Source organism: Balaenoptera ricei, chromosome 1 (genome assembly GCF_028023285.1).
Source record: "Balaenoptera ricei isolate mBalRic1 chromosome 1, mBalRic1.hap2, whole genome shotgun sequence".
Lineage (NCBI taxonomy): Eukaryota > Metazoa > Chordata > Mammalia > Artiodactyla > Balaenopteridae > Balaenoptera > Balaenoptera ricei.
In genome coordinates this window covers 29,388,290-29,413,294 of record NC_082639.1, presented here as the reverse complement: position 1 = coordinate 29,413,294, position 25,005 = coordinate 29,388,290, and the positions used below count along the sequence as shown (strand labels likewise).

Below are 25,005 nucleotides of genomic sequence, written 5' to 3'. Positions count from 1 at the left end.
CTTCCATTCTAGTGGGAGGTGGGGCTGGGGGCAGCCAGTGTCAGATGGTGAAAAGGGTAATATTAGGGGGGAAAGAGAGCTAGAGAGTGAGGGGTGGTTGCAATTTTTTTAAAGGGTGGTCAGAGAAAGCCTCAATGAGAAAGTGACATTTGAGCAAAAAACCCAAAGAAGGGGAGGGAGTGACCCATAGAGTGATTTGGGGGAAAAGAGTCCAGGCAGAGGAAACAGCAAGTGCAAAGGCCCAGAGGCAGGAGGGAGCCTAACAAGTCCAAGAAATAACAAGGCAACAGAGTGGCTAGAGCACAGCAGCAAGGGGGAGAGTAATCACAGGAGAGGGGCCAGGGAGGGAACGGGCCCCGGGTTGAGCAGGGCTTTGTAGGTCATTGAAAGGACTTTGACTTTGAGTGAGATGAGAGCCCTTGGGAGTTTGGGGCAGAGGATGACATGAATTGACTTCTGTTTGATCAGTACCACACTGGCTGCTGAAGGAACAATAGACAGGTCGGGGGGATGAGGATGAATGGAAGTGGGAGACCAGGGAGGGGGCCACTGCAACGATCCAGGTAAGAGAAAGGATGGCTTAGAGCTGGCTGGTATTGGATTAAGTGATATTTATATTTTCCAATTTTTCATCAGGAAAATATCCAAACATATGGCCAAGTTGAACTTTACAGTGAATACCTATCTACCCAGGATTCTGGTTATATTTTGAAAGAGGAGTCAGTGGGATTTGTTGAGCATGTGAGGCTTCTGGGACACCTCGGGGAGGTTGCTGCAGACAGTTGGATATTTCGTACTGGAACGAGAACTGGAGCCCAGGTCTGCCCCATCACAACAGACTCAGAAACCCACTTTCTCTAAAAAGGATCGTATGTTATAGACACTCTGCTAGTCTGTTGGTACCTAATCTTTATTGCATCATAAACCCAATAAACTGTGAACAGTCTGAACCCTCTTTAGAAAAATGCACAGAAAATTTTTTGTAAACAATTGCAGAGGAATTGTGAAAGACATAAAATGTAGTCTGTTTCACTCAATGAAAAAATATTCAGTTTGGCAGAATCACTGTGAGTTGACATTACTAATCTCTAGTGAGCCTGTGAAGACCGGAGCCTCACAGGTAATCCCCTGTCTTGTCGCCAGAGTCCGCATTCCTCTGTGTGGCCTTTGGGCCACAGTAAGGAACATGCCATGCAGAGGGAGTCGGGAGGAAGGTACTGTGTAACAGAGTTCCCTGTAACCTGGAGGACACCCCTCTGAATATTGGGAGGATCAGGGCCCCAAGTCTAGTGCTAAAAAGGGGCTTAGGGCCGAGCGAGCCTTCGAGCCAGGGTCTGTCTCCAAGTGATGTTCCCCCAGGGCAGCGGGGTGAGGGGGCATGGGAATGGCACCCAGGCGGGTTAGAGCCTGGGCCCTGCCGGCCTCCGAGCTTTGAGGTCAGGAAATCCGGAGGCAGAGGAGGGGGATAACGTTGCCACATCCCTCTGCCCCTTTAAGACCCCCGAGGCAGGAAGGCTGCCCGGGCCCCACCAGCTTCCCTCCTAGGCTCCTTCCTGGGAGGAAGGGGCTGCCCGTGCCAGCTTCGACAATGCAAGGGCGGGAAGGAGGCTGGGCAGGTGTTGCAATCCGCAGCCCCTGCGCCTGTCAGAGGCCGAGCCATTAACGACAGGGCTGGGGAGAGCAGCCAGGCTGTGGCTGTTTTCAGGAACTTGCCTTGAAGAGGAGAGCAGAGACCAGAGAGGCCAGGCGGGTGCCCGGCCGCGGGCTCCAGCGTGAGTAGGGGAGCCCCAGGGAGGGCTGGGCCTTGGGCTCGAGGGGACCCTGGAGTCCCAGTTACGCTCCCCCAGCCTGTCAAGGGTGTCCGTATGCAGGGGGCCTGGGAGCAGAGCTCCTGCCTTTAGGATTTGTCCCTTGGAACCAAGAGCCCCGGATGCTGAGTTACTTTTCCCAGGGTGCCCCTACTTTTCTTTGCGTTGGGGAAGTCACAAACAGACAAATATCTCTTTGAGGACAGATCTGGGCTCAAGAAAGGGCTGGACTCAGGGAAGGGCGTACTCATTGTCTCTCTCTCTGAACCTATGTCTTAGCTGCTCCCGGGCTCCATCCCTGTCTATTTCACTCTCCATCTCTCTTTCCTCCTCAGCCCCTCTCTGGCTCGCCATGCCTCTGAGCTTCTCTCTGTCCGTCTCAGAGTCTCTCTGTGCCTCTCTTTTTGTCTCTCACAGTTCCCTTGGTCTCTTGAATCTTAAAATCTCGAGTATCTCTTGCTTCTCAGCCTCTGAGTGCCTCGGTCTCTGTGTATCAGCATTCTTGTCTCCGGCTCTTTTCTCTCTCCTGCCTCAGTCTTTATCTCTGTGAGTCTCTCTCCATCGTTTTGGTCTGTGTATCTCACTTTCCTACTTTTTCCGCCTGTCTCTCTCTGTCTGAACCACATCTGGGAAGTCCTCTCCCTTTGTTCATTCCCAGCCTCCTCCTCCCCCCAACCCTCTTCCCATGGAAAGAATCTCCACGTGAAGGGGAGTAGAAAGAGCAGGCGAGAGAGGGGTGTGAACTGGAGAAGGTTGAGTGTGATGGGAGGGAAAGGAGCGGAAAACAGAAAGGAGGGGGGGTGATGCAGTGAGCCCAGGGGACAGCGTGGTGTGCTGGGACTCAGAGAGAGGCCAGAGAGTGAGCCGAGATGGCTGGAGCAAGAGGGGAGACTGGGGGGCCAAGGAGCAGGGGACTCAGAAATGGGGCTTTGAAATGTGCGGTGTGACACAGACAAAAGCAAGGTGGCAGTCCTAGGAGGCTGTGACCACGCAGCCTGTAAGCAGGGGAGGGAGGCACTAAACCATGCTGATTCCACGAGGCGGTGTCCCGCTTTATGGCGCGTGAAAATAACATGGTTATTGAGTACTTCCTCTATGCAGGCTCCATATTAAGTGCTTTTATCACGGACCATCTCATTTCATCCTCACCACAACCCTGAGAAGTGGGTGCTATTGTTATCCCTCTTTCACAGATGGGGTAACTGAGGCTCAGAAAAGTGAAGTAACTTGTCCAAGGTCACCAAGCTGGTAAGTGGCGGAGCCGGGGTTCAGACCAGGTGGTCTGACTCAGGGCTGGGCCCCCAGAGAGTGAGACCATGCTCTACCTGGCCCCAGATCCCACTCAGCTGGGGTAGGGAGCACCCAGGGCTGCCGTGGGGGACCAGGGACTGATGCCAAATGTGCCAACCCTTGGCAACCCTGGGAAAGGATGCCTGGGCCCCTGGGGGTTTGGGGTTGCATTGCCCACTCTGGACAGGAGCCAATGGAGAGGGATGAAGTGGTACTTCACTGGGCAGGAGGGCTGGGATATGATCAAAAATACATGGAGATGGTCACCAGTGTCCCAAAATCTGGGCCAAGGAGGTTAAATCTTCCCCAACAAGTGGGCATGGTGGATAATCATACTGGCATGCTGTAAGAAGAAAGTTGCCAACCACTGATTGGTAGACTGGGGTGCTCTGAACAGTTGTGCAGGTTTCTCACTGCACAAAACTGCCCAGCAAGCGCAGGTTGAAATTCAGCCTGTTCTCTAGTTGCCAGGTCCTAGTGTGGGGCTGCATTTGTCCAGAGGAAGGGGCGCTTTTTTCGTGATTTGCAAAAAGGTGACTTATGGGCTAGCATTCACCTGGTATCCTGATACTGCAACACGTAAGGATAGACCAGGGGTTTAAGTAAGACCCAGGCAGGCAGGAATAGCCTTGGGTATCTGGGCATTTCTTATTCACACCTCTCTCTTGGAGGGAGAGAAAAGGGAGAGGAGTTTAATTCTTTCTGAGCACAGGGGATCAGCTGAGACACCACCTACATGTATGTGTTCATGTATGTACAGGCTGGTGATTCCCACTGACCTGCCACCAAGAGCGTCAATTAGTGCTGGAGGATCAGGTGTCTGGCCCCAAGACCCCAATGGGAGCAGAGTGGAAAGGCTGGAAGCCCACCCCAGCAGTAGAAACCTATGCATACTTCCTGAGACTAATGAACTAATTAGAGGGAACTAATGCACCCTCCATCTGGGCACTGTCGCCATGACCACAGGATGCCTGGTCCCAGAAGGCCTCCAGAGGTCTGTGCCCAGAATTGGGGGTATCCTCCAGCCCACCTTCCCTTTAGCCATCTCTGCGGCAGCCGGCTTCCCGAGGTGTAACCTGTCCTCAGCTACTCTGTGGAGTTGTCCCTTTCTGCCAGGGAGCGTCTCTGACGCTCACCAGCGTCAGAGGAAAGGACTTTGAGCATGGCTCACCCAGGAGGACCTGTCTGGTACTCATGCATGTGCAACATGGACATGCCAGAGAATTAATACCCCAAGGGACAGCCCTTGACCAACGGGGGGCAGGAATTGGTGAATAAATGTTCCCATTCTCTCAGCCAGCCAAGGGATGAATTGTCCCTTGGGTGGACAGTTCTGAAGCGTGTTCTACATGGCTCCTTGGAAGGTTCCAGCGGGATTGAGTCCCAGTTGTCCATAAATGTGACTGGCTTGATGACGAACCCTTGTGTTGGCTTTCCCTCCTTGCCCATTTCATTCTCCCCACTCCCTCACTCTGTTCCTGGAATCTTCCCAAAATAAACTCCCTGCATGCAAGCCTTCATCTCAGGCTCTGCTTTGTGGGGGGCAACCCAGGTAAGACAGAACGGAAGTGGAGAAGAATACTGTTCCCTGTGGCTCCTTTCCCTGCTCTCTCCTGGAAGGCAAATAGAATCATAACAGCGGCTGTCACTTACAGAGTCGTCTCCTATGTGCCAGGCACTGTGTGAAGCCCTTGACTTGTATCATTTTGGGTCTTCCTCCCAAAACCCTATGCAGTATAGGCTGTTGTTACCTCCATTTTGCAATGAAACTAGTCTCAGAGAGATCAAGTAACCTGGCCGAAGCCACACTGTGGCAGAGTAAGGACTAAGCTCAGCTCTGACTGCAAAGCCCATGACCTTAACCATCGTCCTCTACCTCCAGGTGAGCACCAAGCCGGCACTATGGCGGGGCTGGGAGCCTGGAACCTAGCGGGAGCTGCTCTGATCATCCTGCTGTTCCCCAGAAGTGAGTGTGGCCAGGAGCGAGGGCGCCGAGGGGAGAGGGGAGCACAGGGAGAGATGCTGGGGGTGGAGGAGGGAGGCCTTTCCCAGCACTGCCACAGTGCTCCTGGGATTCCCAGAGAATCCCGAAAGAATCAACTGGGCCACAGATGTGGGGTAGCCAGATTCCCATGCATAGACCTCTGTAGGCAAACCACCACCTCTGAGGAAAAGTGAGAGGACCTGGGCTGGCCAGCCTGGAGAAGGTGGGGAAGACCCAGGTCTTGTCTGCAAATCTCTGCCGTGTTGTCAGAAGGAACCCCTGAGTCCTGTGCAGCCTTCATGGGCAGCAAAGGGATCAGGGTGGAAGCCGTAAGGAGGCAGCTTTAATCCTGAAATATAGAATCCCAGGGAATTCCCTGGCGGTCCAGTGGTTAGGACTCTATGCTTCCATTGCCGGAGGCACGGGTTTGATCCCTCGTCATGAAAATAAGATCCCGCATGCCACGTGGCACGGCCAAAAAATAAATAAATAAAATAAAATAAAAAGAATCCCAGGCAGAGCTCTCCAGACTATGGAAACTCTATCTTGATAGGTGGAGAGCCTCCCATCTCTGGGGGTATGCAAGCCAAGGCACAGCAGGGGTCGGCAAACTTTGATGTAATGTTCAGCTTTGCAGGCCACATACAGTCTCTGTTGCATGTTCTTGTTTGTTTTTTGTTTGGTTTGGTTTTTAACCCTTCAGACATATAAAAAATGTTCTTAGCTGGCAGGCCATACAAAAACAGGCCATCCTAGCCCTGCTGTGGAGGACTCAGTATCAGGTGGAGTTTTGAAGTAAACAGTTGGCAAGTTTCCTTCTAGTCTGAAATTCTGAGTCTGTGGAGTAGTAGAAGCCTCCAAGAACTTGCTCTGTGACCCTAAACAAATTGCTCCTCCTCTTAAGGGCTCAGCATCCCCATCAGCAAAATGGGCTGAAGAACACCTGGGAGAGGAGAGAAGACATCGTGGGCAAACTGCAGTGCTTACTCGTTTATTCCATACATATCCACCAAGGGCCTGCTCTGTGCTAGGTGCTGGGAATGCAGCAATGAGTGAAACAGCCAAGGTCTCTGGCCTCACAAAACCCATGGTCTAGTTTGGGGGACAAACAAGCAAATAATCACACGACTACATAATTATGAAGGATAATAAGAGCTTTGGGAATGTTCAAGGGGCTTGGCCTGGTCTGGTTGGTCAGAACCTGGTCTGGTTCCCCGCAAGACACCTAAATGTTAACCAGGTGAAGGAGGGGTGGGAGAGAAGAAAAGGAGCCCCTCCAAAAGGATCAGCAGGTACAAAGATCTGGAGATTGGAGGGAGCATGGTGTTTTCAAGAAATAGCAAGAAGGCCAGAGTGATGGGAGCTGGAAAAGGATGGTCTGAGCTGGAACCAGGAGGGTTAGGCAGGGGCCAGGCCACAAGGGCTGTGAGAAGGATCTGAGTCTTTATCCTAATCATGGCAGCAAATATTTACATGCCAGGCACTGTTTTAAGTGCCTTACACGTGTTCTCACATCTAATCCTTCCAACAAAACTAAGGTAGGGACTTTTTATCCCCATTTTACAGATGAGAAAACTGAGGCACAGAAAGTCTCAGTGACACATCAAGGTCACATAATTAATAAGCAATAGAACCAGGCTCTAAACCTAGGCAGTCTAGTTCCAACATCCATGCTCTTATCCATCATACCATACTGCCTTTCAGAGGAATAACGTGCCATTGAAGTGCTATGATCAAGATGGGGTAACAATCAGATTTGAAATCTGAAAAGATTGCAGTGGCTGTGGGGTTCCTATCATTCTAACCATTGTTTCACCACTGCTGGGGAGGGGACTAGTCTCCCATCTGGTGGTGTGCTGGGGTTGGCTTGCAAGCGCTGATTGTCTACATCTCTTCCCAGGTTCACATTCAGTGATGTCACACTGGTAGCTTGAAATCAGCCACGGTGGGAATATTTACACCAGGGAAAGCAGCCCAGGCTACAAACCAGGATCTGTTTCTCTCTGTATAGCCAGCTGATAAACATTTACCCACACACCGCTATCTTGATCTCACCCCCAGAGCCTCTCACAGTCCCCATACACACCCTCCCCATTCCAGCGACACGTCTTGGGAGGTAAAGCATGAAGGTAAAGGCACAGAGTCTAGGGGTACTGAATCTAGGAGCCCAGCTCTGCCAGGCAGAGGAGTCACTTATGGCCCCTTCTCTTCCACCCCAGGCCTGGAGCAGTGCGGGCACATCAGCCTCTCAGCCCCCATCGTCCGCCTGGGGGATCCCATCACAGCCTCCTGCATCATCAGCCAGAACTGCAGCCACCTGGGCTCGGAATCGCACATTGTATGGAAGTTGGAAGCAGAGCTTCAGCCCGGGGAGAGGCAGCAGTACCTGCCGAATGGGACCCTGCAGTCCACCATCACCTTGCCCCACCTCAACCGCTCTCGGGCCCTTCTCTCCTGCTGCCTGCACTGGGGCAACAGCCTGCAGATCCTGGACCAGGCTGAGCTACAGGCAGGCTGTGAGTCCCTGCAGCCATCCACCCACTCTGCCTCCAATGCCCTCCTGCCAATACTAATAAGAACTATTCTTTCTTGAGCTCTTGCTCAATAAGCACTTTAAAGGCACAATATCATGTCATCTTCCCTACCAGTGGGTAGTGTTATTTAGCCCCATTTTGCAGATGAGGAAACTGAGGTTCGGGGAGGGTAAGTGACATGCTAAAGGTCACAAACTAATAAGGATGGAGCCAAGATTTATAACAGGCAGTGTGTCTCGAAAGCCAGTATAGTAACCACTACTCCATATGGCTGCCGAGTAAGACCAAGCCCCCAGCCACAGGAGGGTGTCTCCAGGGAGAACATTCTCTATGAGCTGGGCTTGCTCCCAGCTTCTCCCCTACCCCAGTCTCAGCCTTCTATTCAAACTGAGAAGGATGGATTTGTGCCAAGCCAATGTATAACTAAAAACAAAGAAAGACCAAGGTTCTCGTTTAAGAATCAACAACAGTGAAAGCTAACACTACAGAGCGCTCACTATATGCCAGGCACTGCTCTGAGCGCTGTATACATAGTAAGTCACTCAGCCCTCACAAGAACCCTAGGGGGTAGGTATATTACCATTACCCCCATTTTTCAGATGAGGAAACTGAGGCACAGAGCCGTTAGGTGACTTCAAGATCACACAGCTAATGAATGGCAGAACCAGGATGAAAACCAGATGCTACACTGTTACTGTCAAAGGGGGCAGAGTTGAGAGGGTTGGAGACTGTGGTACTTATCCCTGTACGTGCCTGTAACTTAGCTTCCCCCAGGGCTGCCTCTCTGGGGTCACCCTGCATGGAGACAAGGGACTGACCCAGGGCAAGGAAACGAGGCCAAGTGGTCCCAGTAGGAGCTTTCTGAGTGGTCTTACCTGAAGCCCTCACTCTCCCCACCCCATACACAGACCCTCCCGCCACACCCCACAACCTGTCCTGCCTCATGAACCTCACAACCAACAGCCTCTCCTGCCAGTGGGAGCCAGGCCCCAACACCCATCTGTCCACGAACTTCACCCTGAAGAGCTTCAAGTGAGTATGGGTCTCTACACCAGCCCCCGTTCCTTTGGGTCCTGGGACAGAGCATGGGTAGGACTGTAGGGGTGGGGAGCCAGAGGCAAAGATGGGAGCAGAAGGGAGCCTCGCTTTCTTCCACCGCTTGACACCCAAGCCTGGCTTGTTGGCAGGAGCCGGGGCAACTGCCAGAGCCAGGAGGACCCCATCCCCGACTGCGTGCCTGAGGACAGGCAGAGCCACTGCTCCATCCCCCGCAAACACCTACAGCTGTACCAGAATATGGGCATCTGGGTGCAGGCCAAGAACGCGCTGGGAACCAGCGTGTCCCCGAAGCTGTGCCTTGTCCCCATGGACGTCGGTGGGTGACACTGAGTGTGGGGGAGGGGAGCGACCCCACCATGAGCAGACACAGAGAGGCACGGGGAGGGAAACACAGACTCAGCGGCAGACAATGAGACGCTAGAAGACCTAGAGGTGGAGGAAGAGGAGAGAGAAAAACAAAGTGGATGCAGTCGTAGACAGAGCTATGGAGACCCAGACAAGGACGTGGAAGAAACACAGAGGCAAAGAGATACACTCATTAATTCTTTCAGCAAATTTCTTGAAGTGCCCACTCTGAGCTAGGCACTGTTCTAGGTGCTGGGGATACGGCAGTAAACAAAATGGCAAAAATCTTGCCCCTGAAATGTTACATTCCAGTGGGCAAAATAAACAAAATAGAATGTCGGGTAATGGCAAGCATGATGAGGAAATTGAGCAGGGGGACGCGATGGGGAGAGGGGGCTGCGATGGGGAGAAGGGGCTATTGCTATTTCAGGAAGGTGGTCAGGGAAGGCCTCACTGAGAAGGTGACATTTGAGAAGATCCTTGGAGGAAATGAGGGAGCAATCCACTGGATATCCGGAAGGTAAGTGCTCCAGGCAGAGAGAACAACCAATGCAAAGGCCCTGGGGCAAGAGTATGAAACAGAGAGAGAAACAGACACATATACAAAGACAGACCTGCAGAAACAGGATGACACAGAGATGAAGAGACACAGAGAGAGACAGAAAGACACACAGATCCCGTAAATGGAGACCCAGAGAAGAAATGGAACCACAGACAGGGAGACAAGTGGAAGCTAGGATAGAGCCCAACAGGACTGATCAGAGAAAGGGTCTGACGACCCCTCTCTTGGCAGTGAAACTGGAGCCCCCCACACTGTGGGCCCTGGGGCCCAGCCCTGAGGTGGCCCCGCCCCAGCCAGGCTGCCTGAGGTTGCGCTGGGAGACCTGGAAGCCAAGCCTACACATAGATCAGAAGTGTGAGCTGCGCCACCAGCCTCGGCTTGGAGAAGCCAGCTGGGACCTGGTGAGGTGGAGGGCAACCTCAGGAGTCTGGGGTGGGGCTGGCTGAGGGCAGGGTAAGTTGAGCTGGCACCGAAGGGCACAGAGATCCAGGCTCAGAGCCACGCCCCCCCCACCAGGTGGGCGCCTTGCCCTCCAGGACCCTCCAGTATGAGCTATGCGGGCTCCTCCCATCCACAGCCTACGCCCTGCAGATGCGCTGCACCCGCTGGCGCCTGCCTGGCCACTGGAGCAACTGGAGCCCCAGCCTGGAGCTGACCACCACACAACGGGGTAAGTGGGTGGTAACAGGCTGGGAGCAGCCATCAGGACCCAGTCTGGCCTCCAGGGCCCTCCCTGACCCTCTCTTTCTGCTCTATCCACAGCCCCCATTGTCAGACTGGACACATGGTGGCGGCAGAGGCAGCTGGACCCCAGGACGGTGGACGTGCAGCTGTTCTGGCAGGTAACCCCCTCTGAAGGCCATCCCTCCACCTCTTTCAACCCAAACAGACCCCTGCAAGCTGGGGCTCAGGACTCCAACAGGTCTGGGAGGCTTGGATGCATTTGTAGGTGATTTGCATGCACTTTGCATGTGCCTAGGAAGCTGGGTAGTGCCCTTCTGGAGAGACTACAGTGGAGGACTCATCTAGTTTGGTGCCTGCTGCATACACCGACTTGCTTTTTCCTTCCCTCCCTCCTAGGACCTGGCGCAGAGGGAAGAAGGGAGAGAGGGAGGAGGGCTGGCTCCCAGCCTGGGGGGCTCAGTTCTTGGGACATGGCCACCCCATCTAGAAGCTCTCCTCCACTCCAGATGAGCTGGGCATCCCCTTATCTTTTCCCCCCTATGCCCACTGCAGCCAGTTCCCCTGGAGGAAGAGAGTGGGCAGATCCAAGGGTACCTGGTCTCCTGGAGACCCTCAGACCAGGCTGGGGCAGACCCAATGCTCTGCAACACCACGGAGCTAAACTGTACCTTCCAACTGCCTTCAGAAGCTCGGGAGGTGATCCTTGAGGCCTATAACACAGCTGGGACCTCTCATCCCACCCCAGTGGTCTTCTTGGAGAGCGGAGGTAAAGGGGGCCAGCAGCTAGTAGAGCATGATGGTTAAGCATGTAAATTCGGAGGCTAGACTGCCTGGGTTCAAATCTAGCCCTGTCACTTGCTAGCAATGTGATCTGGGCAAGTTACTTACCCTCCCTGGTCTCAGTTTACTCATCTAGCAAATGGGGATGATACAGTGCCTAACTCAAAGCATCACTGTGAAGATTACGAGTTAAGACATGTGCCTGGCACAAAGTAACTGTTCCATATGTGTTAGCTATTATTATTATCATTAGCCAGAACCAGGTTAAGCCGGTGGTGGTGCCTACACACACACAGTCTATTCTGCCAAGGAAATGGGAAAGAAAGCCCTAAGTTTTTCCAGCTAGAACACAGTCCCTGAGTTAACTGCTCATTCTCAGGGGATCAGCCACTACCAACCCCAGGTGCCCCTGAACATGGGTCCTCATGAAGTGAGACTCACAATAACAATAGCTAATATTCCCATTTCCCAGCCATGTGACCCTAGGCAAGTTACTTACCCTCCCTGTCTCAGTTTTCTCATTGCTAAGATGGGGACCGTAGTTGTGCCCCACAATGGGACTGTTAGCAGACTCCGTGAATTAATGCATACCGAGAACCACACAGCGTTAGCTTTCATCATCACCAAGCACAACTCCATGCCAGGCCTGTTTCATGTACCACCTCATTTAATCTGCACCATGACCCTACGAGGTAGAAACTTTTATCATCGTTTCCACCTTACAGATGAGGAAACTGAGGCTCAGATGTTGACTTACCCAAGGTCACCCAGCTTGTAAGTAGCAAAGGCCAGATTGAACCCAGGCATCTGGCTCCAGGGCCTGCATTCTTTTCATCTTCATGTCATCATCTCCTACTCTGTCTCCAGGCCCACCCCTGGGCAGACTCCACACCATGGCTCGAGACCCTCACAGCCTCTGGGTGGGCTGGGAGCCCCCCAGCCCTCAGCCTCGGGGCTATGTCATTGAGTGGGGCCTCGGTCCCCCCAGCCCCAGCGGCAGCCCTAAGACCTGGAGGATGGAGCATAATGGAAGCATTGCAGGGACCCTGCTGCAGGGTGAGGCAGGCCTGGGGGGCTGGGCAGGTGGGCAGGGCCTGGGAGAGGGGGGGACATTTTACCTGCCTGACAGTAGGAAAGGGGCGAGCTGAACCACCCTAAAGAAGCAGATTCCCCAGTCTTTCCTGTTCTTTCACTGTTCTCATCTCACATCCTCAGAATCAGGAAGTCCCTCCTGCAGTCTAACTGGATCCTCTGTTTCCAGCCCTGACTCTGCCACCTTCCTAGCTCTCTCTTCCACTCTTTGCCCCTTACCCGCACCAAATGGTCTGAAGAAGAGACTGCAGAGGCCAGCCCTGCAGAATGAGGTCCAGGTTATCCCTGAAGTCTGAGGTTAGCCCCCGACCATCATCAGAGGCTAGCCCCTAACCAGGGTGCCAACCTTATTTTCTCTCTACAGAGAACATCAGGCCCTTTCAGCTCTACGAGATCACTGTGACCCCCCTGTACCAGGACACCAAAGGACCCTCCCAGCACATCTATGCCTACTCCCAAGAGATGGGTTCGTCAGCCACCAAGCCTTTTCTCAGAATCCCCTCCTCTCTCTCAAGGCCTGTCTAGGCCCCCAAAATCAGGAATACGAGGGAACATTTTCTTCCTCCCCTACCTCTGGCCCAGAAGAGGGTCTCTCCCAATCCTAAGGTTACCTCTGGCTTACACTGGACCCCTGTAGCTGGAAAGAAGTCAGGTGGTGGGGTAATAGAAATTGGGCAGTGAGCACGGCAGAATTCAGGGAGCAAGTTTGGCAAAAACTGATCAGGTGTCACGTGTGAAAAAAATTAAACTGAGGACCTGGCATAAGCTTAGAGAGTCAGTGGCAGAAATCAAATAATGAACCAGACAAAATCAGGCCTGGCAGAAATCAGGTAGCGAGGCTTTGGAGTCAAAGAAGAGCAGGTTCAAATCCCAGCTCCACCACTTATTAGCAGTCGGTGGGATGCAGGGAAAGTTCCTGGGAAAATGAGGCTTGGACATGAGTCCCCCTGGACTCTCTTCTATCACCCACCCCCACAAAGTGTCCCAGTTCTGGGGTCTGGGGATCCACAACAAGTCCAACTGGGCTCTCCCCGCTGCCCCGCTCCCTGTCAGCCCCTGTACCTCTCTCTTCTGGCAGCCCCCTCCCATGGCCCAGAGCTGCATCTAAGGCACGTTGGCAAGACTTGGGCCCAGTTGGAGTGGGTACCCGAGGCCCCTGAGCTGGGGAAGAGCCCACTTACCCACTACACTATCTTCTGGACCAATGCTCAGGACCAGTCCTTCTGTGAGTCTATCCTCAGTGCCCCACAGCCCCAGAAGGCCAGGGAGGGCGGGTTCAGAAGCCCTGGGGAGGCTCAGCAGCCAGCCCAGACTCACCATTCTCCTCTCCTCCAGACACTGTCCTGAACGCCTCCTCCCATAGCTTTGTCCTCCGTGGCCTGGAGCCTTCCACCTTGTACCATGTCCACCTCATGGCTGCCAGCCAGGCGTGGGCCACCAACAGTACAAGCCTCACCCTGATGACCTTGGCCCTAGGTAAGGGGAGAAGGGGGCTGGCAGGACAAGGCTGTTGGGAGGGTGCCTCACCCAAAGGATCTCCATTTTGAAAGTAGATAAGCCTTGCGTGGATCCCCTGATTTGAGGGAGGAGACCCAGCCCTGCCCTTGGATCCCAGTCTGAAGGAGGAGACCCAGCCTTACCTACGTGCACTCTTGCCTCTTCTGGCTTTCCCCTCACTCTAGAGGAGTCTGAGCTGCACATCCTCCTGGGCCTCTTCAGCCTCCTGGTCTTGCTCATCTGCCTCTGTGGGGCTGCCCAGCTCTGCTGCAGACCCAGGTGAGTCCTTTTGAGAGACCTGACACCCAACGAACCCTGCGTACAGGGAAGCGCAGGCCTGAGTGAGCCAGTCTAGGCTCCTCTCAGCCTTGCCAGGCCTCAGGACCCAGGTCTGGGAGTCAGGCCCTCCACCTTCTCCTCTCTACATGAAGGGGTCGTCCCTTCAGCTGCTGGGAGTAGGTGGGAGAAAGGATGGAAAGATGGGAGGGCATGCCTGACCTAGCCTTCACCCGCCCCCTTCTCCAGCAGGAAGAATCCCCTCTGGCCAAGTGTTCCAGACCCAGCCCACAGCAGCCTGGGTTCCTGGGTGCCTACCATCACAACGGAGGTGAGAAACCGCAGGGAAAGGGAAATGGGGCTGGGGGTTAGGCTCCCACCCCAGGCTCAAAGTGAAGGGGTACCCCTCTGAGGATGAGTACTCGGGCCTTCCCATCACTTCACCTCTTTGGAGCAAAGCAGACCTGAGTGCGAATCCCTGCTCTACCCATTCAAAGCCTCAGTCACCTCACTGTGAAATGGGACTAATCCCATGCAGAAGCGCTGGGGAGATTCACCAGACTAAGTCTGAACAGCACATAACACGTGTCAGGAACATATGAGATGCTTTGCATCCTTTGAGTAACCCTTTGAGTTTCAGCAAAGAGCAGCAGGAAGTGGCTGGGGCAGATATCTGAAATGAACCAGGCTCTCACCCCACATCTTTATGTCCAGGATACCTTCCAGCTGCCCAGCCTTCGGGACTCCAGCATGCCGCCCATCACCAGGATCACGGTGCTGGAGGAGGAAGAGAAGAAGCCAGGACCCTGGGAGTCCAATGACAGCTCAGGGACCTGTGGCCTCCCCAGCCTGGTCCAGGCCTATGTGCTCCAGGGGGACCCAAGAGTACCTTGTACCCAGCCCCAGCCCCAGTCTGGCACCAGTGACCAGGTCCTTTACGTGCAGGTGCTGGGCAGCCCCACAGGCCCAGGGCCTGGGCACTACCTCCGCTGCGACTCCACTCAGCCTCTCTTGGGGGGCCTCACCCCCAGCCCCAAGTCCTATGAGAACCTCTGGTTCCAGACCAGCCCCCTGGGGACCCCAGAGCCCCTAGTCCCAAACCCAGAGGATGACTGTATCTTTGAGCCACTGCTTGACTTCCCTCTCCTGCAGGGGCTCCGGGTCAGTGGGGTGGAAGGTCTTGGGGGCTTCTAGGGCTTCCTAGAACTCCCCACCTGGGCCTGCTTCTTGATAAGCCTGGGCTATCCAGAGAAGAGGAGGTCAGTAAGCCCTCCACTAAAAAACCCCCAGCCCCAGGAAAGGCAGAAAGGCTCCCAGTCTCCCCCTATCTCTGGCCCCTAGCATCCCTCCCCCATCCCCCCAATTTCCATGGGCTGGGCCTCCCACTTCAAAGGCCAGAGAATGCTTTTTCAAGCCCTGCCCACTAGGCTTTTGTACATGTTTCCTATAATTTCAGTCTCTTAAACTGGTTTATGGTCTGATTTGGTTTGGCCTGGTTTTGAGAAACTCTTGAGTGTGCCTGAATCTCTGTTCCTTTTCTTTTCAGAGCCCTAGAAATCGGGGGGAGGGGGGTTACTCCTTAGAATCATTCATTTATTTATTCTTTCCTTAATTCCTTCATTCAGCCAGCCCTCACCTAGCATCTAGGCCCTGTGCTGGCAGAGGGGGTTCCAAAATGACTAGGCTCAGTCCATCCTCAATGAGTTCCCATTCTAGGAACTTCCCTGGCGGTCCAGTGGTTGGGACACCGCGCTTCCACTGCAGGGGGCACAGGTTCGATCCCTGGTGGGGGAAGTAAGATCCCGCATGCTGCACAGTGAGGCCAGAAAAAAAAAAAAAAAGAGTTCCCATTCTAGTGATGGAGACTTGAGAAATGACCATTAGGGTATGGTGGCCAGGGTTACCGAGGGAGTCACAGAGAACTGTGGGACATGGGGAACAGACCTCAGAAAAGAGTAACCCCTGTTGCAGAAATGTAATTTAAAACAAAATCTCCTGCCAACATAGAAAACCTCTCCACAAGGGTAAAAGAGGAAGAAAACTTTTTTTTAATTGGATGAGAATTAAACCAGAATGTCACAGGCAATCAGCTCCAGAGTTTGCAAAGATGAAGAGAAATTGTATCTGTTTACACAGCCAAGCGGATACAACTCATTGCATACATTTTCTCAAGATAATCACTAGTCCTCAAGCAAGAGGATGTGACAGCACTATTTGTCACACAGGGGTCATCCTAAATTCAGCTGGGAAATGGGGTAGCCACCTGGGTCTGCTAATTGCCATTAACCAAAGGAAAAATAAATTTCTCATATCTTTATGAGAGGAGGGAGGTTTGCAACTTGGAGCTGGGCACCAGCTGAAGTTAGGCTCCCACCCTCCAGCAGAAACTGGGAGACAGGGGCTCTATCTTTCTTAATGATATTTCAAAGAGATGGCTCCCAGGTCCTTGAGACACACATTCCTGGGTTGTAAAACTGGCAAGAGGCTTATTTAGCTTTTAAAAAGATTTACATACATCTCAAAAGGGCAGAGAAAGAACTCACAGTTACACGTATTCTAAAGTAAATGCTCTAAGAAAAGCAAGGGGGAGAAGAGTCTTTCCCTTTTTTGCACCGGGGAAAATTAAGATTTATTTTTCCTACTTTTAATTGGCATTTGTCCTTACACCCCCTCATTTCACAAGTATCAAAGCTGGTATTTCTTGAATACTTATTCCGGGTGCTTTGCACACAACTGCCTCAGTTAATCCTCTAACAACCTAAAAGGTAGATACTGTTATTACCACTCCCATTTCATGGTTGAGTAAGCACACTGTGGCCCAGAAAGGTTGAGTGACTTGCACACAGAATCACACAGCCAGTAAACGGCTGAGCTAGGATTCCAGCCCAGGGCTGTCCAAAATCACCGACCTTAATCACCACGCTACAACACTGCCAGAGAAGAGGGCTGAAACCTAGTTGTTCTTACAGGGGTCCATCCTGCACTCTGGAGGGAGACGGGGTGGAAATACTAGGTTGGGGGAAGAAGACACGACAGGCCCCAGGGAAGCCCCCAAGATAATCGGGGCCCAAGGTCAGGAACATGGAGTAGGATTAAGGGCGGGAGGCATGCTCAAGAAAACGTGGCATCTTAGAGTTTATACAGCACCTCACGCCACTAACGATGTCAGGCAACGACCAAGCTCCCTCAAACTCGCGCTACTGCTAACCAGACCTCTCCCCTCGACCCAACTTCGCGACATCACTGAGTCCCGCCTGCCAATCCATCATCTCGGTCCTCATCTGCTCCGGTCTCGCAACTGCACTCGATTGGTCGAGCCTGAGCCAACATGGCGGCGCCCGTATAACCAAGGCCGTACCGCGAAGGCGACGGCGGCCGTGGGGCGGGTCCCTTGGGGGTCAGAAGCCAGCATGCTGAGGGTGGCGTGGAGGGCGCTGAGTTCGATTCGGACCCAGGCAGTGACCCAGGCCCCAGTCCTCGGGCTGCCGGGCGGAGGGTGCGCCAAGCTTCTCTCCGTCCAGCGGGACCTTCCCTCACGTCCTGGAGGTGAGGAGCTGAGAAGCCGCACAGCGGAAGTAGGGAAGTGGGGTTCGGCGGAGATAGAGGATACGCGGGAAGAGGTTAGGGGGGAGGGGGGCGGCGTGTAGCGGCAGGAGAAAGAGTGGTGAGTGGGGAAAAAGTAAGGCGCGGTGGGAGAGGCATGGGGTATTCGGGGTGCGGAAGAAATGGGACTGTGGTTCTCGCAGAGGGGCCGAGACCTTGGAAGAAGGGTAACGCGAGGGCCGTAGACGAGAATCGAGTCTGGACTGTTGAAGGAGAATGTCCTCAGCCCCCTCTTTTTTGTATAGGTCTCATCCTTCGGGCCGCCCGCGGATATGCCACCCAGAAACCAGGTAGGGGCTCTTGGGTGGGATTTGGGGCGGAAGAGAGATTAGATTGCCTGGAAGGCTTGGGGTGGCCAAGGGGACAGAGATGTCTACGTGGAGCCACTGGGGGAGAGGGGGGTGCGGGGGACAGGGGTGGGCCGGAGGTCCTGCGAAGAAGCCCACGTCCACCTTATGACAAAGCCGTGGGCCTGGAGGCTGCATGAAGGGCAAGAGGAGGGAAGGTGGAGGGTGGGATATAGCGCTTCGTGTCCGCCCTTCCGAGGGGGAGGGTCTGGTTTCCCATTCCCAGGCAGTCTGCATAGCTGTTCAGATCTCTTACTAAATCTTAGTATTATTTAGTTAGTACTATTTGCATAGTGGCAGAGCGGAGGCTGACTGGAGAAGGCAAATTGATCTCTCCCATGCCTCTCCCTCACCTGCAAGCACACACCAAGGCTGAGGGTTTCCTGTGATCTCTATTTGGTGTCTACAATTCAGGCATCTTAAAGTTCAGGGTCCCTCCTCAAGCCCTTTATTTCATTCATGCAGTCAGCCAGCGAGCATTAGTTGGGTGTCTATTCTGTGCTGGGCCACAGACCAGACGTGGGGGATTCACAGGGAGTCGACCTCAGTCCGTCCACAGGAGCACCCATCTTAGCGGGACGTCTGATAACTGTAGAGCCAGACAGGTGTGTGAGAAGTGCAGGCACAGTACAGGGTCTTGGGAAAGGCTACCTACTCCCAGCATGAAATATCAAGGCAGATGCCCACAGGATTTGCAGAGGAGAAACTGAGCCCGGAGTTACCCAGTGCCTTGCTTGAGACCCTGGATGTCTCTGACAAAGTTGGTGAGAAAAGCCAAGTCCGGGAGGATGGGCAGTGAGAGTTGACTCTGGGTGTTTTCCATCCCTCCACTTGACAGTCCAGCCCAGCCATGAAGATGACCCTCTCCCTTCTATGCTGCTCAAGGACTACCAGGACATCCCTGGAATTGAGAAGTAAGCAGGAAGAAATCTCCTTGATGAGGCAGGGGGCCCTGGGAGGATTGGCAAGGAGGGGCCTTCGAGGTAGATGCCTGATATATCTGCAGCTTGAATATGGAACAGGGCAGAGAACTCCAGAAGCCCAGGCATGGTGAGGATGAGTGGGCAGCAGGGGCAGATGGAGCACACCTGCTTGCCGTTTTTGTGCTCTGGGTAAAGACCCTCTACCATGAGATACCAAGGAGGCACCATGCCTCACGGGTGTTTGTAGAAATCTTTCATCTCTTGATCCTGTGAGGGAAGAAATAGTGTCCCCATTTTGTAGATTATCAGACTGCCCAGTGTCATACAGCTCCTAAGGAGCAGAGCTGGAGTTTGAATCCAGGGCTGAAAGATACCAAAACCAGGATCCTCTGCTCAGCCCCTGTCCTGTGCAGTGGGAGCTGGGCAGCCCCTCCCGTCCCTCCCGCTGTGCAGTGTGACATGAGAAAGAAACAATGATTGTAGAACTGAAGTGTCTCAAGACAGATAGAACCATATTCCAGCTAAAATGGAAATCCTCTTTTTGCTCTCCCTGTGACAAGCCTGAAACACTTGAGCTGACAGCCCCAATTTTCTGTAGTTATCACATCATTCCATGTTCTCAGCCCAGCAAATCAGATCCGTGCTGACTTTGAATCCCTGGGAAATGGCACCCCACTTCCAGAGAGACTCATGTTGTAAAAGGAATTTTCACTCATCCTTGCTTTTCAAACTAAAATGAAAACAGCATTGCTCCCCTTCCTTCTTCCCACCCACCACCCCCGCTGACACCTGTCTCTCATTGCTGTGGTTTTTCCACAGGGTTGATGATGTCGTGAAAAAAATCTTATCTTTGGAAATGGCCAACCAGGTGAGTGGCCTTTGCCAAGCCTTGGCCTCTCTCAGTCCTCTCCTCTGAGACTCCCTCCTACCCTGGTAACACCTCCCAGCCCATGCTTCTCAAGTCACAGCACTTATCCCACTCTCATTCTATATCCACTTGTCAATACCCCCAGACTGAGCACCTCCAAGGCCAGGACAGTCTTGTTTCCCATTGTACCCTTAGCACCTGACAAACAGTAGGTACTCGATAAAGATCTAATGCCTGAATGAGTGAGCACGGTTTGGGGACATTCATCCAACATTCTCCTGTCAGTGGCATTGGCCTTGGGCTCACCTAGATGTGAACAGCCATGTGGTTGGCCAGAGACCATACCCTGAGGAGCAGAGTAAAGTCACGCCCTGAGCCTTGTGGCCTAGTTGCTACGACTGTGGCCCTGGCCCTGGAGGTATGAGGGCTAGTTCTTACAGGGTGGCAGACCTCACAGATTCTCGGTCTCTCTCTTCAACAGAAAGAGAAGCTAAAAATCAAGAAAGAGCAGTTGATGAACAAGGTCGTGGAAAACCCTAAGGACACCGGCTCCCTGGAGGCTCGAAGTTGGTCGGGGGGCCCTTGGGGAGTGGGGGTGCAGGGGAGTCTGCTAGCTGGTACTTGATCCAGGCCCCTCACCTGCAGATACGCGGGTATTAGATGTGGCTTGGTAAAGGGAGAGACGGGAAGGACCAAGGACAGTGAAAACTGGACTCTATCCATGATGCTGTAGTCAGCGCCCAGGTCCTGCCTCGTACCTCTGTATGAGCTCAGGCCAAGCTCCTCAGGAACCAGAGCTTGTCTCTGTCTCCACTCTGCAGTTAAGGTGGTGTGAAAGGGCATGGGGTCAGGGCCAGCGTTGCCACTGCACTCTCTACGGTGCTCCCAGAGCTCAGTGTGTGTACGGTAAGGGCCTGCTGTAGTGACAGCCTCTCCCTTGGGGCCACCTTCTGCTTTTGCCTTTGCAATATAGGTTTGAGTTAAACAGGAGGATAGCTGAGAGAAGGATATTCTGGGGCTTTAGGAGATGAGTGGGAGCTGATAATTCGGAAAACTCATTAATGAAAACACAGAGATAAGGATGGCAGCTGGAAGGGAAGAGGCAAGGAGGAGACCCTTGACAGTTTTGGGATCTTAAATTATTGCATTGGTGAGGACCTCCAGGGCAGTATTGAATCATAAACCATGATAGCAGCCATCCCAGACTAATTCCTGAATTTAACAGGAATGCTCTGAAGTTTTACCATTAAGAATGCTAATTTGGGGGCTTCCCTGGTGGCGCAGTGGTTGAGAGTCTGCCTGCCAGTGCAGGGGACACGGGTTCGAGCCCTGGTCTGGGAAGATCCCACATGCCACGGAGCAACTGGGCCCGTGAGCCACAATTACTGAGCCTGCGCGTCTGGAGCCTGTGCTCCGCAACAAGAGAGGCCGCGATGGTGAGAGGCCCACGCACCGCGATGAAGAGTGGTCCCCACTTGCCGCAACTAGAGAAAGCCCTCGCACAGAAACGAAGACTCAACACAGTCATAAATAAATAAATAAAAGAACGTGAATTTCTTAAAAAAAAAAAAGAATGCTAATTTGGGATTTGGGGTTTGGGGATGATACCTTTATAAGATTAAGGAGCTTCCCTTCCTTATGCTTTGCTTTCTAAAGGAAAGATAATCCAAAGTCTTTTGAGATCTTGAAGTTCAGAGTGCTCTGGGAGTGATAGAGAGGTGTACAAGAGCTTTGGCGATTGTTATTCCTTGAGGTCTTCTTTTTTTTTAAATTTATTTATTTTATTTTATTTATTTTATTCTTGGCTGTGTTGGGTCTTCGTTGCTGCGCGTGGGCTTTTCTCTGGTTGTGGTGAGTGGGGGCTACTCTTCACTGCGGTGCGCGGGCTTCTCATTGTGGTGGCTTCCCTCTGTTGCAGAGCACGGGTTCTAGGCACGCGGGCTTCAGTAGTTGTGGCAGACAGGCTCAGTAGTTGTGGTGCTTGGGCTTAGTTGGTCCGCGGCATGTGGGATCTTCCCGGACCAGGGCTCGAACCCGTGTCCCCTGCATTGGCAGGCGGATTCTCAACCACTGTGCCACCAGGGAAGCCCTTCCTTGAGGTCTTAAAACATAACCAAGGTCTGGCTTTTCCTTCCTCTGTGCCCAGCTCTCATCCTGTGTGGTTTGTGGTTTCAGTTGTTGCCTTGACTGTCAAGATCCACAGTTATGAAGAACACATGCAGAAACATCGAAAGGTAACCCTTGGGCCTCACTCACAGCTAGCTGGGGGAGAGGAGCTTGAGTACTGATGGCCTCTGGGTCCAGAGAAACAGCTTGAGAAGCCAGGTGGCTAGAGCAGCAGAGCACCCACCCCTCAGCTGCGGTGGGAAACGCACTTCCCTCCCACCTCCAGGGGTGAAATGGGAGCCTTACAGGGCAGTGCTGAGTGTCACCAATGGTCAAGAACACAAACTTCAGAGCAAGGGCACAGCGTGTGGCACACAGTGGGCGCTCAATAAATAGTTGTTGAATGCGTGCATGGAGTCAGATTGCCCCAAGTTCAAATCCCAGCTCTGCCACTGCCACTTAACTGGCTGTGTGGCCCTGGGGAAGTTACATGTCCAAGCCTCAATTCTCCTGTCTGTCAAATGGGGATCATACTAGTACCCGCCGACAGGATTGCAAGGACTGTATGAAGTAATGGCAGCCAACATGACGCGTATAAAGTATTCAGGCCTCATGCTAAATACTTTACATGCATCAGTTCATTTAACCCTTATACTTGTCTTTGTATCCCATTGTACAGAAGAATGAGCTAGGCTGGCGTAATTAAGTTATCCCTCCAGGCACAGGCACACCACTAGGAAATGATGTGCTAGGACTTGAAACTTGGTGATCTTGCTCCAGGGCCCACATTCCTAACCATTCTGCTGGATCTCAGCACAGTGTCGGACACAGAGCTGCTATAATTAGGCAATTGCTGGTATTTTTAATAAACACACGGTTGTGAACACAGACTGGCCCAGCTCCACACCTAGCACCTCAGTGTTCCCTGAAGCTAGTTGAGCTGTTCCTTGGAGATCAGAGTTGGAGTATGGAATGCCAGCCCCACTGAGGGAGCAGTGCCTGGCTGAGGGCAGGGGTTTTCCTAAGCCTTCCCTCCTCTCCACCCCAGCTGACAGTTTGCTGAGCTGTGCAGAGGCTGAGTGGGTGGTACAGGGGAAAGAGCGTGAGATGTGGAGTCAGACCACTAGACCTGGATTCAAGACCTGACCTAACACAAGGTCCCGACCTAGCAGTTCTAGAACCTTTGATGAATCAGTTAACATCTTTGAGCCTTTATTTTCCCATCTGTAAAATGGGAATAACAGTAACACTACCTACCTCAGAGTTGCACTAATATTTGCCTAAGATTGTGGGGAAGTTTCATTGCCAGGGTAAAATGAACATCCTTTGTTACTGTGAAGTGGCACACCACTTACTTACATAATACTCAAAGTAATACCAACTCTCGTACAGGACAAAGCCCACAAGCGCTATCTGCTGATGAGCATTGACCAGAGGAAAAAGATGCTCAAAAACCTCCGCAAGACCAACTATGCTGTCTTTGAGAAGACATGCAGGGAGCTGGGGATTGAGTACACCTTTCCCCCTCTGTACTCCCGAAAACCCCACCGCCGCTGGGTGACCAAGAAGGCTCTGTGCATTCGGGTACGAGTCAAAACTGCTGCTTTGGTTGGCCCCACTCCAGGACCGTGGTGGGGAGAGCAGAAAGGAGGGGTCATCTGTTCCTGAGCAATGCGTGGAGCTGGCCCCGAGGCTTTGAGGTGGCTCCCAGGGCACGAAGCCCATAGAGAAAAGCTAGGGCGACCATCTGAGGGAGTCATTTCCCACCCCAGGTGCTCGAAGTCAGAGGTTTTGCATAGCGTTACAAAGTTTTTTCCTGCCCTCTCTCATCCCCAGGTTTTCCAAGAGGCTCAAAAGCTGAAGAAGCAAAAAAGGGCCTTAAAAGCTGCAGCTGCAGCAGCCCGGAAACAAGGCCAGAAGAACCCAGAGAGCCCTTCCAAAACTGGACCAGAGGCAATCAGAGAAAACCAATAAATGTTAAAATTATGTCTTGCTGCCTTAAAGAATAACAGTAGAGAAGGTGGGGCTCTTAGTGGCCTGAGGACGAGGAAGAATTCATTCCATCATGCAACTCTGGGGTCCCGGGAGTATCTGAGGCAGAGTCCCTGCCCTCACACGCCACAGGACGCATTCTCATAACACACCTCACACACACTCACAGAAACAACCCCCTGTCCTCCAGGGGCCGTTCAGTGGAGGCAAGACTGAGGACACAGCAGCACAGGGAAGCGTGGCTGGCTGGCTGCTGCGTGAGGAGGCCAGCATAGGAACTGCCTTCTAGATGGGGCCGTATAGGATGAGTGGAAGTTCACCAGGCAGAAATGGGGAGCGAGGGCATCCCGGGCAGAAGGAATTGCAGGTGCAGGGGCAAAGAAGTGTACAGGTGCATGCTGCATTCAGAGAGCAGCAGAACTGGACGTACAGCCTGACGGGTAAGCTGAAGCTGGGATGTGAGAGGTTTCATATGCTGGCTGAGGAGACTACACGGTCCTCTACGGAGAGGGGAGACGGTTACGGTTTGAAAACCAAAGGCGTGATGATGGCAACAAGGCTGTTTGATAGTTAAGCAGCACAAGTGTGGAGGTGGATGGGAGGGGGAGAGGAGAGATCAGAGCAATTGACTGATTGGGGGGCAGGGGTTTTGGTGTTCAGATTGAGAATCTGGTAAAAGCTACAGGTCCTGTCCCTAAAACTGCACATGTATATAACATTGCTTATAAATTCTGGGGTGTCATGGATAAGCCCTTCCCCACAAAGCCCACCCACTTACACCAAGTTAAGTGCCAAGGCCTTGAAGCCTGAGTATGCTTAGCATGTTTGAAGAACCCAAAGAAGACTGTGTGTCTAAAGCTGAGTGAGCAGAGAAGAGTAGGAGGTCCGAGAAGCAAGCAGAAACCAGGTAATATGGAGCTTGTGGGGTGTATTAGTCTGTTCAGGCTGCCATTTTAAAATACCATAAACTGGGACTTCCCTGGTGGTCCAGTGGTTAAGACTCTGCACTCCCCATGCAGGGGGCCTGGGTTCAATCCCTGGTCAGGGAACTAGATCCTGCGTGCTGCAACTAGGAGCCCGCATGCCACAACTAAAAGATCCAGTGTGCCACAACTAAGATACGGTGCAGTCAAATAAATAAATAAATAAAATACCATAAACCGAGCGGCTTAAACAACAAATTTATTTTCTCACAGTTCTGGAGGCTAGGAATTCCAAGATCAAGGTGCTGGTCTATTTGGTTTCTGATGAGGAA

The 25,005-nt window shown here is 52.8% G+C and overlaps 2 protein-coding genes across 2 annotated transcripts; both read left to right on the top strand.

Moving 5' to 3' along the window:
• The first annotated feature begins 2,973 nt into the window (after positions 1-2,973).
• Positions 2,974-15,327, top strand: CSF3R (colony stimulating factor 3 receptor). The gene is made up of 16 exons (XM_059897038.1): positions 2,974-3,056; positions 4,981-5,064; positions 7,302-7,598; positions 8,525-8,648; positions 8,804-8,991; positions 9,814-9,983; positions 10,099-10,252; positions 10,345-10,424; positions 10,819-11,032; positions 11,914-12,102; positions 12,503-12,604; positions 13,217-13,363; positions 13,474-13,614; positions 13,821-13,914; positions 14,164-14,242; positions 14,626-15,327. Exons 2-16 carry the CDS (start codon positions 5,001-5,003, stop codon positions 15,103-15,105), a joined length of 2,523 nt encoding a protein of 840 aa, XP_059753021.1. The 5' UTR covers positions 2,974-3,056; positions 4,981-5,000; the 3' UTR covers positions 15,106-15,327.
• Positions 15,328-17,229: 1,902 nt separating this feature from the next.
• On the top strand, positions 17,230-23,744 carry MRPS15 (mitochondrial ribosomal protein S15). The gene is made up of 8 exons (XM_059919205.1): positions 17,230-17,457; positions 17,760-17,804; positions 18,700-18,775; positions 19,604-19,652; positions 20,134-20,218; positions 21,828-21,886; positions 23,151-23,342; positions 23,595-23,744. Exons 1-8 carry the CDS (start codon positions 17,322-17,324, stop codon positions 23,730-23,732), a joined length of 780 nt encoding a protein of 259 aa, XP_059775188.1. The 5' UTR covers positions 17,230-17,321; the 3' UTR covers positions 23,733-23,744.
• The last annotated feature ends 1,261 nt before the right edge of the window (positions 23,745-25,005 follow it).

Coding starts and splice junctions, on each gene's coding strand:
- CSF3R (XM_059897038.1), top strand. CDS start 5,001: ATGGCGGGGCTGGGAGCCTGGAACCTAGCGGGAGCTGCTCTGATCATC. Junction 10,425..10,818: donor ACGTGCAGCTGTTCTGGCAG/GTAACCCCCTCT, acceptor TGCCCACTGCAG/CCAGTTCCCCTGGAGGAAGA. Junction 13,915..14,163: donor CAGCTCTGCTGCAGACCCAG/GTGAGTCCTTTT, acceptor CTTCTCCAGCAG/GAAGAATCCCCTCTGGCCAA.
- MRPS15 (XM_059919205.1), top strand. CDS start 17,322: ATGCTGAGGGTGGCGTGGAGGGCGCTGAGTTCGATTCGGACCCAGGCA. Junction 17,458..17,759: donor CCTTCCCTCACGTCCTGGAG/GTGAGGAGCTGA, acceptor TTTTTTGTATAG/GTCTCATCCTTCGGGCCGCC. Junction 18,776..19,603: donor GACATCCCTGGAATTGAGAA/GTAAGCAGGAAG, acceptor GTTTTTCCACAG/GGTTGATGATGTCGTGAAAA.